Here is a 16,566-nt window from a genome sequence, read left to right as displayed (position 1 = left end):
ATATGCTGCTAAATGAAAATGGGAAGTTTACTCTAAACATTCATATTTAGATGCTTGTATAGTTATATATATATATATATAGATAGATATTCTAAGAGCTAATACAATTCAACTGTTCTTATTTTTAGACCATAAGAATCATCATTAAGACTAGAGTTATGCATTTTAAGATAAACCTGCTGTAAAAATTACTTTTAAAGTAGTCATGTAACTTAAATAAAACATTTTTAGCTTCTCTAAATCAAGAAAATCTGTTTGAAACACAACCATAGTGTGAGTATACTCACCTTATACACATAAAAAACAAAAAACTTGCCTCTTTAGAGATATTGATTAAAATAAGATGTATAAAAAAATATTGTGTTTAACTGAAAAACAACCTGGAAGTTCGATTTTTGTTTAAAAATGTATTTAAATTAGAAACTAGACAAAAATACTTTTAAATTTTAGAAAAATCTTGCGGAAAATATATGAGATTTTGTAATTTTTCAGAACTGTAAATGTTACATATATGTTACAGAATAATAACAGCTGGTCTACTTAGTTGTTCCCTAAAGAATCAAAATTATGTCAGAAATCATCGACAGCAATATAGGAAACTGCTTGTATGAGTTGTCTAAGACTTACCGTGATTTTAGATGACATGATGTCGTATTGAGTTTTACTCCTGTGGTTAATAAAGACGTATTCTACTCTGATGTCAATATTCAGAGCTTCTCATTGGCAGATAATTCTTGGAAGAAATTGATGATCCCTTCAGAGAGAAACCTTTGTGCTCCAGTCACATGCATTGCTTTCTTTTTCAGTTTTATTTTTTTAAATCAAGAGCCTTCTTGATTCTATATTTTAAATTGTGCTTTCTAGTTTTCAAAATAAAAGCACACAGCCTTTTTTTTTATTTATCTTATCAAAAATGATCTTTCCAAGCAGTCCATTTTTATGTTTGCACAGTTAAATCTAATGCACCGATGGGGAAAAGAATGCCAGGCTGTTTGTCGACAGATTGTGATCACACCTATAGAGAGAGAGAAGATGGAATTTTCTTCATGCATTGTAAATTTAAATTTGCATCTCTACACATAGAAAGAAAGCAGGTTTTTGTCCTTGGTGTTACATAGCTTTAGCGCTCTTTTTCACTCTCTTTTCAACACGCGAGAAGAATGGGGTTGTGCATCTTATTTGATGGATGCTAACAAAGATCCAGCGCGGTCCTACAGTCAATCAGCTCAGCTATTTTAACATCCACCCTCGGCCATGAAAGAACACATGCTTTCTCCTTTTATCAGCACTGTCCCTATTATTTTCTCCCTTTTTGCTGTCCCCTGTGTGTGATTAAATGTCAAGTTTTACTGTTGCTCTATAAAGAGAGCAAGGACATATAAGTTAAAGGTTAATGTATTCTCAGGTTACTCTGTGACAGCAGAGATTGTATCACGATGAGGCATTAGGACCTTACATGCAAACATCAGAGTCTATTGACTAACATTTAAATGTTTAGATTACTTCATTAGACTTTTAGGCATTTTATAATAAATTAGTTGCAATAAAAAACATGAAAAGTTTTGGATCAGATGAGTAAATGCACACACTAATACATATTCACGAGCGCCGTCAGGGCTAGGAGACACATGAATTATTTAGTGTTTATTTCACATCAATCCCATAGAAGAAGATTGAGCACGCTCACGTTGCTTTACACCTTCAGCTTTTGCTTTTATCAACTAACCACGCTGCACTTACCAACACAGGTGAAGGACAGATGGAGAAACGTCAAGACAGAACCAAGACGTTTCTGACATTCCATGGGTTTCATTACAGACTCAATTTGGGTAAGAACGACCAGCTGACCTTCTACGACGGCGATGATCTGACAGCCAACATCCTGGGCCAGTACAGCGGAACGCGGCCGCACTTCAAGCTCTACACGTCGATGGCGGACGTCACTATTCAGTTTCAGTCAGACCCCGCCACCAACATCTACGGATACAACAATGGCTTTGTCGTTCACTTCTTTGGTAAGACTTAAGTTATTCTAAGCTTTTATCTTTATGATTCTAGTTCAAATTCACTCCAATGAAAAAAGTGTTTTTTGGTGTTTTTAACACTTTCATTTTTCTAACAATGGAGGATATTTATTAGGAAAATTAAGCTTAAAATTGCATTTCTGAGTATTTCTTTATTCAAATTGTTGTGAATCAGCAACAGACGAAAAAGTTTAGCAAACTAGCTACAACTAAAGGAATCATGATATGAGCATGGGTAGGTCTGATTCAGAGTCAGAGCCAAGAGTGACCCCAAAAAGGTGTTGGTTGATAGCAGAATGGTGGCCATGGAAGTTGGAATCCAATAAATGTGTAATAACTCACCTGCCGAATCAACTAGCCCTGAAAAGTGTTGGGCCCATAGCTGGTCGTCGGTGGCAACAGGAGACGTAAGGGCTAGACTGCCGCGGTGTTAGCTTGGGTTTATGAGGGACTGTAAGCTAGTGGGATAGAGTGTAAACAAAGGGATACTGGGAAGTCAGGGCAGGCTTACTCCGCCCCTAGAGGTGAAATTCTAATGAACTATTAGAAATATTTTAGATTTTTGGTACTGATTAATGTAAATAACTTGGATTTATGACTCAAAGACAAGTCCAATGGAAAATAATAGTGTGAATGTTTGAAATTTAAATACTTTACTAATCTTAAGGATCTTTAATATCCTGAATCTATCATTGTAGGGTATAAATATTGAATCTGAACCGGATGTTGATAATTCATGTAAAGAAAACGGTATAGTTGAGGCGGGGTGGGATTATATAAGTTCGCTTCCTCGCTCTCAATTCTGCAGAAACTATATCCTAGAAAACGATACAAGTGTTTAAATTCTGACTAAAAACAGCATAATCATAATTAAAAGACCACTGGAAACGCTATGAAGATACCTCCAAACATGACAGGAGAGACTTTAAGTCAATGTAAAATTTCCCCAGATAAGGAATAGTCACGAAAAATAAAGGAGGACAGAATCAACCAGAGAATACAAAGTCTCTCTGTCCTGCTGTCACTGTGCTTCTGTCATTCTTCTAGCCTATTTCTCTGTGCACAAGATTTGCTTACAAAAACCAAACACAATAATGGGGTTACAAATCAACATCAGCGACTTTTGTCCAGTGTTTTTTTGCTTCAGGCCATATATGCTGCAGTTACAGATTCACAGACTGACTGGTGCCAAAGCACACGCTGTGTTCCTCCCAGCACACATCACAAGCCTCTATTTACATTTTCCTCTCCAGCCGTGACTGTTTACAGAACAAAGAACACTCAATTCTGCAGTTGTGCTCATCCCCTGCAGAGTTGTTACATATTAATATCTCCTTGAGAGTCCTCAATCTATAAAAATGTACATTCGCAATAGGGAAAAATATTTACAGAGCCACTGAATTTTATCACCAAGATCATATTCTGTCATTTTGAAATCCAATTTTTTTTTCTTATCTGGTGTTTCGTCTGTGCCCCTAAACAGAGGTGCCAAGGAATGACACATGTCCAGAACTGCCAGAGATCCCCAATGGCTGGAAGAGTACGTCCCACCCAGACCTGATCCACGGCACCGTTGTCACCTACCAGTGTTACCCCGGCTTCACTCTGACAGGCTCCGAGATCCTCATGTGCCAGTGGGATCTCACCTGGAGCGGGGACGTGCCAAGATGTGAAGAAGGTGAGCGGGAGTAAGCATCTAGTTCATGCACAGAGCAAGAGGGAGGGCACAACCATTCAAAAAGGTTGCTTTCATATGAGGAGGCTTAAGTATTCATATTTATAAACTGCAGAAAGAATTTCTAGTCAATTTTTACCCTTCAACTCATGTCTAAATAGAATTTAGAAATAAATAAAAACATAAACTAGGAAAAAAAAAACTAGTAAATAAGATTGACTGTTTTTGCATATAAATGTACAATTTTGCACACAACAAACCCATACAGATGGGGTTCTAACCAAAAACAGGAGCTGCATAATTTGATTTTTTATTAGAGTCACTGATATTTAACTCTACATTTATAAAACTCATCTGGTGCTCTGTAATAAAAAAGTGTTAAAACTTAACTTTAATTAAAGAACAATATAACCCTTTAACTTTCTTTAATAGTTTCAGCAAAAGTTTAACAATATTCAGGTTTCTAGGGAAATAGAGACACCGTATATCCAGTTTTAAGGAAATATACAAGTTTTCCTTTGATTTTAGATTTGTTTAACTTTAAGTATTTTTTGCTACTTCTAACTAAAAGGTTTGTTTTTTTTTATTTTTGTAGAAATGTGTGTAACACTTGGTAATGACTCATTTTAGAACAAAATTTGAACAAAATGAGAATACGATCTAAGTTATTCATTCTTGATAAATTCTCATAAAATATAAAATTCTTTAAACATAAATCTAAATTTTTGTATCAAAAATAATGAATATGATTGCCAGTCTAACTTCTTTTAAACTTCTAAATATCTTCCTTAACTACGGTGGCCAGCACGGTTCACATACAGTAAATACAAAAGCCACAACACAACCACCACGAAAGCGGAAGCACAACAACAAAAGCAACAACACAATGAAAATTGTTCACTATGAAAATGAATAAATTACTTCATTCAGTGGCTTTTGTCCCTGTGCTTTGTTTTCTTTTTTCTAAATCCAAGCTCTAATTAGAGAAAAACCAAATCAAAACTATGCTGAATTTAAGAAAAGTTTGCAAAAATGAAGACCAAAAACATGTTTGTTTTTTTGCTTGGCTAATATACGCAGAAAAATTAGATTCACTGCTTAAATGTTCCCTTTTTAATTGGTTAAATATAATTATACGAGACTTTCTCGTCCAGCTTGGCTTCTTATGCACAGACTTTAAACTGGCCACTTCATAATAAATGATTCCAACCTGATCTAAAATTCCTCCCATGAGTTCTTCTCTTAGCAAGCCAACATGTTTATTTTATGGATGTTTACAAAAAATTGGGTCATTTTACTTAAGTTTAATGAAGTCAAGCTTATTAGCATGCATTAGAAGAGCTATGTAAAGGGAACCTGTTTAAAATGTGATAATTTCTTATGAAACTATTAAGGAATTTTAAAGTAAGCTTGGTTTGTTAAAACTTTGTAATTTTCTTTGAAGTACTTCTGTACTTTTAAAGAAAATATGCTTGTCTTTTTGTTTTTTTAAGCAGGAATGCTATAAGTGAAGACTATTTTTCAGTGCAATAAATTATCTTTTTTTTTTCTTTCTTTTTTTTTTTTTTTTTAATGACGCCAGTTTTGACATGTAAGGATCCTGGAAACGTGGAGCACAGTCGTAAAGTGATCACTGGCAGCCGCTTTGCTGTTGGCTCAACCCTGCAGTTCATCTGCAACAAAGGCTACGTCCTGTCCGGCTCCAGCCTTCTCACCTGCTACAACAGAGATTCGGCCGTGCCCAAATGGAGCGACAGGCTGCCCAAGTGTGTCCGTAAGTGCTCATCATTACGGCTGTCGACTAATCGACTATTAAAATAGTTGACGACTAATTTAATAGTCGATTTGTTGTTACTTTATATTAAATGCAGTCGGAGTGTAGAAAAGTTGAAAGTTATCATGGCATTATCTAGCTTTTTGGACTATTTTAGCATTTATCAGGGTTTTTTAGCCTATTTTGGAGATTGGCTAATCTTTCAGCTACATGCTAGCTATTTTGGCTAATTTAGGCTTTTTTCAGCTTTTTACGTTAATTTGGAGCTTAGCTAATATTTAAGCTGCATGCTAGCTATTTTGGCTAATTTAAACATTTTTCACTTTTTTTTGGGTAATTTGGAGCTTAGCTAAAATTTCAGCTGCATGCTAGCTACTCTGGCTAATTTAGGCTTTTTTCTGTTTTTAGGCTATTTTGATGTTTAGATAAATTTTTAGCTGCATGCTATCAATTTTGGCTAATTTAAACTTTTTTCCCTTTTTTAGGGTAATTTGGAACTTAGCTAAAATTTCAGCTGCATGCTAGCTACTCTGGCTAATTTAGGTTTTTTTTGTTTTTTAGGCTATTTTGGTGCTTCGCTAATATTTCGGCTAACAGCTAGCTATTTTGGCTAATTTAGGCTTTTTTCAGCTTTTTAGGTTAATTTGGCATTTAACTGATTTTTTTAGTCAGCTATCAGCTTCAGCTTTTTCAGGTATTTGCTTGAGCGATTTCAGCTATCAATTTCAGCGTTTTTAGCTATCAATTTTAGCATCTACAGCAATCAGCACTAGCTTCTTCAGCGGTCAATTACAGTTAACAGCCTTCACACTAGCATTACTGCAGCTAATGCTATTTAATTTTTAGTTAGTTTAAAGCTAATGATGGTTAAGATGTGTGCTTTACATCCAGTTTGCCCATGACCCAGTATGTCCGAAATAATCGGTGATTAGTCGACTATTAAAATAATCGTTTGTGGTACCACTACTCATCATTTTGTCAGGATTTTAAAAACGACAACAGAAAAGAGCTTTTAGAGGGAACATTTGTCATCTATTTGTCTTTCTTAGCTGAGAAGTACGAGCCCTGCAGGAACCCTGGCGCTGCGTCTACAAGTGTGCAAAAACCTGAAAAGGCCTTTTACCAAGCAGGAGAGACTCTGTCCTACTCCTGCCCCGCTGGCTTTGAGCTGCAGGGAGGGGGCAACATCTACTGCGTCCCTGGACACCCGTCACAGTGGAATAACACACCTCCCTCCTGCAAAGGTGAGATGACAAGTCCAAAAAGAAAAAATCTTAAAAATATGTGACAGCCTGAAAAAAAAAAGTAATGATTTTTGCACAAAAGCACCGTTCTTTGTGATAAACAGATTTTTTTGAATAAACAGCTATTCGTTTTTTTCAGCATCTTCAGCACAATACCTGAATGAGCGCAGACTTGACGGTGAGTCTTGTTTCCAAACATCCCAAAGTCTATTACATTGATTTTTGTCAGAATTTTACAGAAATAATACACATCGTTGTCCGTTTTTCTCTTTATCTTAGCTGTTAATATGGATTACGCTATGGAGGGAACCAATATAACCCTTGCAGTTTTAATTCCAACGGCAATCATCCTGGTGATTGTTATTGGGATTTATATCTACTTTGCAAAGTAAGTAAAAACTTTCACATTTAAATTTAAGTCGAAAGAGAGTTTAAGAGATGATCTGTGTGTTTGCACTCCGGTCAGGCTCCAAGGAAAGTCTTTCAGAATGCAAACATCCTCCCCGCCGTACGACAACATGACAGAGGAGTCAGCGTTTGACAACCCTATATACGAGAGCGGAGTAAGTACTGATGTCATGAGCATGCAGGACGTGGACTCCCAGAACACCAGCGTGCTGTCCTGATCACCTCCCGCCCGGCTGCCACCCTGTCGTCTTCTCATGTTTCACCAGCAGAGGGCACACTCCACTTCACCTCATCCTCCCCCCACCACCATGCTTATCATCAGATAGTGCTGCGGGGCTGAACTGATGATAACGGAGCGCATCGTGTTCTGATTGAACTGACATTTTGCTTCGCCCTATCATGATGTCAGAGGTCGTTTGCATCATGTTTGGCTTCCATTGTTTTCTCTGTCTCATGTTAGATTCAGTTAACACTGTTTGCTGCATTCTATCATTACAACATACATTTCAATATGAATCACTTTTAAGTTTTTGAATATTTGTTTTACCAGAGAATGTTTTACAGTATTAACAATAAACCTTAGAAATAAAATACTACAAGTTTAATGTGAACTTTTTGTTTATAGTTTCCTACAGATGCTGTTAAAAATGTGTTTATTAATTTGTTATTACTGATTGTTTCTCTGCTTCATCAGCACTGGCAAACCCGTTGTAGATATTAAAGCAGTATTTCTGCTATGGTGCCACTGCAGTACAAATATAAGGTGAGATTTTTCTTTGATACTTTAAATATCATGAAATAATCCCTAAATTTTGTGTTTTCTCCTGTTTGATTTTATTATCAGTTTGCAGACTAAATATTATATCTTAATTTATTTTAATTTAATTCAATTTTTGTTTGGTTTGATTTTTATTTGAATTGATTTGATTGATTTTGTTTGGTTTGATTTAATATGATTTTTATATGTTTGGTTTGGTTTAATATATACATACAAGAACAACATTATTGTACAACAAGATTAAAAAAAAACTAAAAAAAAAAAAAAAGATCGGCAGATTAGTGACAGAAACCCTTTTATATTTTTTTTACTGAAAAAAAGAAACAATTATTTTATTATATTATATTGTCCAAAGAAATACATAATCCAACAAGGACATTTTTTAAGGTACATTATATTTTATGAGTTTTCCTGGAAAAGCAGAATGCCATTATGCTGAACTGATTTAGCCAATTTATTAATACATAAAAAAATAACATTTTTGTTTTAGCTTGCAAAACTTTCTGTTCCTCATAGAATTTTATTATAGATCCTAATATGTTTGGTTTTTTCAAATTTTGTGTTTTGGATTTGTTTTATTTTGAAGGTCAGTGTTTGTGTTTCCTTTTTTTCCCTTTCTTTTGGCTTACTAATACCTAAGACTAAAAAAAAATCCAAAAAACGAAAATAAAATTAGTGTCATACAGATTTTGCAAGTATTATATTATAATAAACGTTCTCTTTTTTTTAAATATTAAACTTCGTCAGACTTGAGAAGTGCATGCTTCATGGTAAATCCAAAATCATAATTTGTTAGTTCTTCTTTCATTTTTTTCCTAAACTGTTTGATGTTCTCTGATTATGACTTCAACTGATAGTATGTCTCACCTTTGCAGGAGAAATGAAAAAGATTATGAGGTGTCCATTTAAAGCCCTTAAAAACAAGACTTGCTCAAGCTTTGCCTTTTGGAACCCTCTCTGCACTTCTCAACATTATTTTCTCCATCTCCTATTGTTAGTTAATTTAATTTTCTCCTCCGTTTGTATTTGTGTAAATATCTCTTTCTTTCCACGGTCAAATCTGTGAATCTGTGCAACACCGTGGTGATATTTTTATAAAGTCACATGCTGATGACTATTGGTGATTGTATGTTTTTGAATACATCTTGATGGCTGAAGCCAGGAGGATGTGAAGACTGAGGGAAGGGATCTGAGGGAAATGCTGTTTGAATTTTTCAACCTCCCATCATCCTTTGGAGAAATTGGTTTGTTTGTTTGTTTTCTCTGCGTGCGTATGGGACTGCTATTTGTAAATAAACTGCCTGTCCAATATGAGTGCCTCACGACTGACTATAAACGGAGAAATCACGTGTGAAAATGTTTCTAACTTATTGCTTTGTCATTTTTAGATTTTAGGCTGTACCATTGTTATGCTCCCTCCATCATTTATTGTCTTTACCTCATAAATGTTTTCCCACCAGCTGATGTGTGGCTCCATATGACCTCACTTTTTTATTTTATTTTATTTTTTATTTTGCTTAGGACATAATAATTATGAATATCATGTCACACTATAAAGCCTGCTTCGACGTTTTATTTATACCTTCATTTGTTCCAGATTGTGGTTGTGCATCATTAGGAGATCCAGAAATAAGTCCCGAGTTCCCCGAGGATCAGCTGACAGGATTTAATATACTGATGTGGGTTGTTGAATCAAGCATCAGCATAACTATGTTACGAGACTATTTTAATCATGCAGTGTGTAAAATAAATACATACAAAACCAGCAGGATTGATTATTTCTTGGGTTCTGTGACTATGTTTGCTGAATTCACTGCTTCACATATTCCTCCCAACTCCATAAAATAAAATGAAATAAGGTTTTGTCATGGATTTATTTAGGAATAAATAGTTTTGTTTGTGATAAACACATGAAAAGCCTAGCTTAAAAAAAAAAAAAATACAATCTTCTTTTGGGGTTTCTGGAGCTACGGCTGGGCGAATGTGGGGTACACCCTGGGTCGGTCTCAGGGCCTCACTTATTCACATTCATTTTAGAGATACAAATGAACCTGTAAAGCTTGTTTTGGCACTGTAGGAGGAAGATGGAGTTTCCTTCAAGCATCTTCAGCATTCTTGCTGTAAGGTTAGAGTGCTAACCACTACACCATCGTACAGCCCAACTCAGCAACTGATCAGTTAGAATGTTGAGAAAAATGGTTGAATTCTTGCTGTTCCTCAAATTAATGTCCAAAAAAGTAAGTAAATGATTCAACGCTTTTATTTTATTCCTCAACAGCCCATTTCTTATCTCATTTACTTGTACAGTCTTCACAGATACAGTATAAAATGAACCTGCATGTACACCAGTGACCACATAAGGCTTTTCCCAGGAAGGCTGTTAAATCTGGCAGAACTTGAAACCAAAACACCTAAAAATACAGGGCGGTTCCAGAGCCACATGTGGCTATTTTACTCTCCATTGTGAATCCATAGTGACATCGGTGTAACAAAAAATATTTAAATGTTTCCGTGGTAAACTTGTTTTGTGGTATTTTGCATATAGTTTTATTTTTAAGAAAAAAATGGGTCTGGGTCAGGAAAAAAACGATTTTTTAATTCTAAGAAGTAACTAGTAAGCAGTAAAGTAAACCAAATTCGAACTTTATTCAAGACATTCACAAACAGCTAAACAACAGTAGGTACCATGAGTCGAACAAAAACATTTTTGTGCACCGTCTACAGAAAATCAACTGGAAGGAAGTCAGCACAACCAGAATTTAGGCACACCGGATTATAACGCAGATTTTCTACATTTTTTATTTAAACTTAACAGATTTTAAGTGCACCTATGTTTCGAAAAGTCCACTTAATTAGGGTCACGTACTTAGCTCTGATTAAGTTTTGTTTATATACATTTCTTGTCCAGATGTATCCTATATGGTAAAATAAACTGTTTTTGTTGTTTTTAAAATTGGTGCTGACATTACACTGGCTACAGTACATGATCCATATGTGACGAAGGGTCTTTTATTTTGAAAGGAAATCGCGTGAACTTCTGCCAAAAGTCATAAACTGATGTTTTTTGTTTGTTTGTTTTTGTTTTTTAAAGGCTTTTTAAAACAAACAGGCTATTTACTCTTTATGTTTATGGTTTTTGTGCAAAAAAACAGCAGTTAATTTATATTTATCATAAAAGTAATAATAACATAAATACAAATCAGTATCTTATTTTTCCAACGGGTGAATTCAGACTTTGTGGTTCCTACTGGGTTGTGGTCAATGAGAAATTGATCTGAATAGTGACAGAAGTGTTAAAGGGTGCAGATCTCTGTTTTAGTGGAGACACACCTCAAAAACTGACCCAAACGTGACAGAGGGAAGGATGCTTTGACAGATCTTGACCACTAGATGGCAGAGTGAGATAACAAACTAAATCTTCGGTCTGCAAACCAAAATATCCAAGAATGTCCATTTTAAACGCTTGAATACATTTAGTGAGGGAACAAAACAGAACTTTCAGACTTTATTATTTTGCAAACTGAGTAAGAAGAAAAGAGCTGATTGAATTCAAGCTCTAAATCTATTTGGGCTGGAGATAAATGGCTGTTTCATCAAAAGGTTTTACAGTAGAATAGAGTGAAAACAATGGTTTTAGTGTGGATTCAGAGCTCAGACGAGATCTTAAGAATCCCCTTAAGCCAGAACCACAACAGGTTTCTTTGTATTAGTTTGATATTTGCTTTTATTGATCTGTCAGAGATTAAATGAACAAATCCAATTAATGTACATGTTTTTGTGGGGTTTTGTTCGGTAGCCAACACGTTTGCCAGAACTCTTTGACGGCGGTTTTGAACAGTTTTGTGCCCAAAGGCAGTCAGAAGGGAAACCAACTCCCCAAACAATTTATATTCAAATCACTGAAAATCTGCTTCGAAGTCAAAACATCACCCATGACATTTCCATTTCTGCTGCATTTTAATACATGGACTATTTTAGCTGCTAGATGGAGAAACAGATCAACATTTTAAATAGTTTATAAAAATCCTCAGTTAACAAATTAAATGAATCCGGGTCACAAGTTAGACTTGTAATAATGTCATTCAAAAACGTATTACTCATGACAGCTGAACAGGAAAACTGATACATTTTGAATAAAAGGTCAGAGAAATAACAAAATAAAAGAAGAAATATTAAAATCTGAAAAAATGAATCAATCATTTTTTAATTGTGTGTTTTAGTTAAAATTGACAGTTAAGTTTAAGTAAAGTTTAATGCTACTAAAACACTAATTGTAGAAGTCACTTTTACATTAAAATGAAAACATACCATTAATGTAAAACCCAGAAAAGGCTTAGAAACAAAGTTGAAATGAATCTGCAAAAACACTAGAAATAAGTCAAAAATTCTTAAAATGTATTTTTTAAAAAAGCTTTCTTTAACCAAGCAAAAAAAATGAGTTTTTAAAATAATTTTTACTTCATACCTGAGGTTGTTTTCTTATTGAAAACTTTCTCGATACGATTATTCTTGCATGACAGATTTTATTCTTGAAACACGAGTCTTTTTATTTCTTATGATTCCGTTTTACAATGTGGGATGAGAAGGCTGAGACACAGCAGCAGAGATACTGACGGTGAGGTTTAGAGGATCAGCATCTCGGGTGAATCACTATGTATCTTCCTCATTTCTTGTACACAAAGCTTGAACGTTTTCAGACTGACGACTGCAGATTGGACGCTAAGTCACTGATGAATGACAGAGTCTGAGAGAGCAGAGAGTAAACTTGAACTCTGTGCACTCTGAAGGAAGAAGCTGCAGTCTAGACACGATAGAGCTTAAATAAAGGATCTATTTTGTAAAGTGTGGTTGTGGAAGTTAAAGAAATACATTGTAAAAATAGCCCCCAATTCAACGTTTCCTCAAAATTAGGAGTATCTTTCAATATGCAAAAAGAATCAGCCAGTGGGGTAAGAAAGATTGTCTTATTCTTATTTTAAGAAAAGAAAAAAAATAAAATCTCCAAGACATTTTTTACAATTTAAACAATAGTTATTTTTGCTTTTGAAAAACTTTTTAATATCATTACTTTTCTTGAAAAACTTTTTCTAATTTCCTAAAATTCAGTTTTTTCAGCGTATTCAGAAGCAAACGATCCACTAAGACACTCAAAAGTGTGATTTGTAATGTAGATTTAAAGGCAGAACTGTGGTCACATCACAACTTGATGAAGTATTACAACCTTCCAGTGTGTTGGAGTCCAACAGAACCTTTAATGACGATTTACATGTGCAAACCGCATGAACATAGGAAATGTACGGAAAGCCAGGAGGGACAAAAAGGAATGAGCATGAAAAAGGAGCGACCAAAAACATAGTAATCATAGAGAAAACGGAAGCTTTAAAAAAATAAAACACTGTAAAAGCATACAAACATGCAAAAGGAAAGAAATAAGCTACAAACCAGGAACCCAGTAAATTTAGATATGACTAAAGTATTAGAGTAAAATCATGAAAAGAGACCAAAACTCATAGACAGGGGCGGACTTACCATAGGGCAAATGTGGGCAGTTTCCTGGGGTGAAGTGAAGTGAGTGAATAATAAATGATCAGATTCAGTAAATTTAATGTTTTTTTCCAAGTAAAAATAAAGTATATAAACATTTAAATGTGATTTCAGCTTTTAAATGATTATCAAAACATGTGGATTCTTGACATTAATGGTGTCTGAAAGTGGACCAATAAGGAAGTTATTTAATGTTTTGCCCTTGATAAGGATTTTAAAAAAATAAATAAATATTACAACCGCTGCAGAGGCCCCCATGTCATCATTTGCCTGGGGCCCCCAAAATGCTAATTCCGCCCCTGCTCATAGATCCTCTCAACATTACGTGCAGGTTTTATGTTATATTTTATTCAGTTTAGTTCTAATGTGGTTTTTGTGAGTTTGTCGTCTCTTTACATGCATTTAATATACGTAGCATAAACAATGTGTATAAAAATAAGAAACATACCAGGTGAAGATGGGATACAGTCTGAGCAGGTCAGTAGTTTGTTACAGAGCCACACAACCACACACACTTAGATTCACACTTAATGACAAATTAGTCACCAATTAACCTATGAAGCAGAACCCACGAGGAGAACAGTTGACACCATGCAGAAATTATTTGAACCAGAACCTAACCACTACACCACGTTTCAATCTCATTTAATTTTATTATTTAGTGTAAAAGTAAAAAAAAAAAAAATGTATTAATAATTTACATAATCTTTTTTAGAAAAGCGTTTTATTGTCTGTCACTTCAGGTTGTTTTGGTAGTCAGGTCCTATAGTTTAATCCTTATTGGACTGACCGCGTCCTTTGAACTGATCTGCTTTATATGAGGTGCATCCAGCCGCTGGGCTTTATGATCATTTCATGGGTTCTGTTTTTTTCCTCTGTGTTTATGTGGGAGCCGGTTTGTCTCGGTGGAATATTTGGAGGCAGCGACCCATGATTTCAGCTGAGCTCTCAACACCGATGCAGGGGACATTGAGCAGCTTGTGCCATTAAAATGCAAATTACCTGAGCAGACTTCCACAACTTGGGAATGAAGCCGTGTCTTTACTTGTTTTGTGTATTTTTTGTTGCTTTAAAAAAAGAAAAAAAAACACACAAAAAATAACTAAGATTTGTTGCATTAAAAATAAATAATAGTGATTTCAAAATACAAAACAATATATATATATATATATATATTTGTAGATATTATTGTTTCTAATTTCTTATTTTTTTTACCACTTGTACTTCAGCTTAATGGCATCAAATGAAGAATGATTCCACTTTTTAAAGCTAAGCTACAGGTTGGTTTTATAAAACTTTATTTTGACCCCAAAAAAATGTATGTATAATCAGTTATGCAAATAAATGTATCCCATTTCGTAAAAACCCCCATTGTTTAGCTTCCATTGTTCAAATCTTATGTCTATTACAAGGTAGTGCCAGCAGGTGGCAGTGTGCACCTCAGTCTGTGTAGTCAGGGGTCAGCTGTGCATCATCAAGACCATCTCCAGCACTTAATGCACTCACAGAACACACTGGTGGCAGGCTGCTGCTGCTGCTGCTGCTGCGGATGGTTCACACTTAAATTAAAATGCTCCACTCACAATTCAGCAGAGACCGAGACATGGCAATTGACCCACTAACACACAAGACTATTAGACTTCCCTCACTGTGCCGGCAGCTCCAGGGCAGCGCACTCACCACAGGGCTCAGGGGTAGATGTAGTTTAATATAATGACCCATTCAAAAGTCCTCAGATACTTAATCTGCCAAGGAAATAAAATAAAAAGGATTCTGTATGCTGGTAACGTCAAAAAAGTGATAAATGTCATGAAAAAAAGGATATTCTAGAAAAAATAGATTTCCAAGATGCTATATATTTGTGTTTAATGTGAGTTTGAGCTCCACTCAGATAGACTTTTTATGTTTTTTTTTTATCCTTGTGAATTAAAGTGTCTTATTCCTGTTGGTTGTTGCTTCACATACACATTTAAACAGAAGTGATGCTTTTTTTTAAAATTCTTTTCAGTGTTTTCATCTTAGATTGTTCCACAAATAGCTCTCCATCAATGGGGAATACAATTTATTAATTGAAATCTGTTAAACGGGACATTGTTGCTATAAAATAAGGAATCCAGCAATGGTGTTATCTTTTTCTAACATACAGTTAAACCACAAACTAATTGTATTTTATTTGATTCTCAACAGAATTGATTTTTTTTAATTGATTAGTTTGATTTTCCCTTTAGTCAGATTCTGCAAATGAATATTTTTTCAAAACATTTACTTATTGAATGATTAAAATTCTTTTTTTGAATATTAATGATTAGAATTGTAAAAGATTGTATGTGGCATGTTTGCTCAAGAACTGTCAAAGGAGGGAATCGAACCTCCAATCTAAATGATGTGAAGATGAACCCGACCTACACTGCACATTTGATCGATCTACTTAAGATTATTCATTTCAAAACTAGTTATAAAAATCCTATTGATCTTGATTTTATGTAACAGCCTATTAAAGATTATTAAAATTCTTTTTAAAAAAACTGTTTTTTTTCTTTTTTAGTCCATAAATCTAAAAAATTAGTCATGCAAAAAAAGCTTAGAGGCCAGATTTAAGTACAAGAAAATGTCATAATTTAAGTTAATTTTAGAGTATTTTAAGTTAAGTTTTTATAACTTAACAAAATAGTAATACACAAATCATTAAGCTATTTTAGCTGGAAAAAAAGATGTAAAAACTCCTTTCAGTTTTTCCACTTTACATCTAAAATAAAGTGATAAGTGGTAATGAATAATATTAAAAAATGGGAAAAAAGTCAAATTGTTTAGAAGGATTTTACATTGCTTAAGCACATTTTTAAGGCTTTAATCCTTTAACTCGCCAGCTTCAGTTTCCATCTAAACAAAATGCAGCTGCCCTGAAATAGTTGCGAGGTCCCTGAGGAGCAGATCCACGCTGCCATGTCATATTGCACAAACAGGGCTCACTGTCTTTGTTATTAACTGTGGCCTCAGGAAGCCATTTTGCTGGAAACAAAGGGTAAACTCTTGGCAGACCTCTGCTGGTGCTTGATGTGACAGGATGCCAAATCCTGTACGCCAGTGTGTGCCAGAGCCTGAGCTTCCCTACTGCTGCC

At 34.7% G+C, this 16,566-nt stretch overlaps 1 protein-coding gene across 2 annotated transcripts in view; it reads left to right on the top strand.

Moving 5' to 3' along the window:
* The window catches only part of LOC112142646 (seizure protein 6 homolog), a 115,019-nt gene extending 105,348 nt beyond the window's left edge, over positions 1-9,671 (top strand). The window contains exons 10-18 of one of the 2 annotated variants that reach the window (XM_024266156.2): positions 1,819-2,015; positions 3,508-3,702; positions 5,282-5,473; positions 6,523-6,717; positions 6,857-6,895; positions 6,997-7,105; positions 7,184-7,280; positions 7,820-7,888; positions 8,779-9,671. In XM_024266156.2, coding sequence (XP_024121924.1) covers positions 1,819-2,015; positions 3,508-3,702; positions 5,282-5,473; positions 6,523-6,717; positions 6,857-6,895; positions 6,997-7,105; positions 7,184-7,280; positions 7,820-7,846 — 1,051 coding nt within the window. In that variant the 3' untranslated portion in view covers positions 7,847-7,888; positions 8,779-9,671. The other variant, XM_036215146.1, reaches the window with a different exon arrangement.
* The last annotated feature ends 6,895 nt before the right edge of the window (positions 9,672-16,566 follow it).

The sequence above is a fragment of the Oryzias melastigma genome, linkage group LG14 (assembly GCF_002922805.2).
Source record: "Oryzias melastigma strain HK-1 linkage group LG14, ASM292280v2, whole genome shotgun sequence".
NCBI classification, from domain to species: Eukaryota; Metazoa; Chordata; class Actinopteri; order Beloniformes; family Adrianichthyidae; genus Oryzias; species Oryzias melastigma.
Note: the sequence above shows the minus strand (reverse complement) of the source record. Positions and strands in the feature narration are given on the sequence as shown.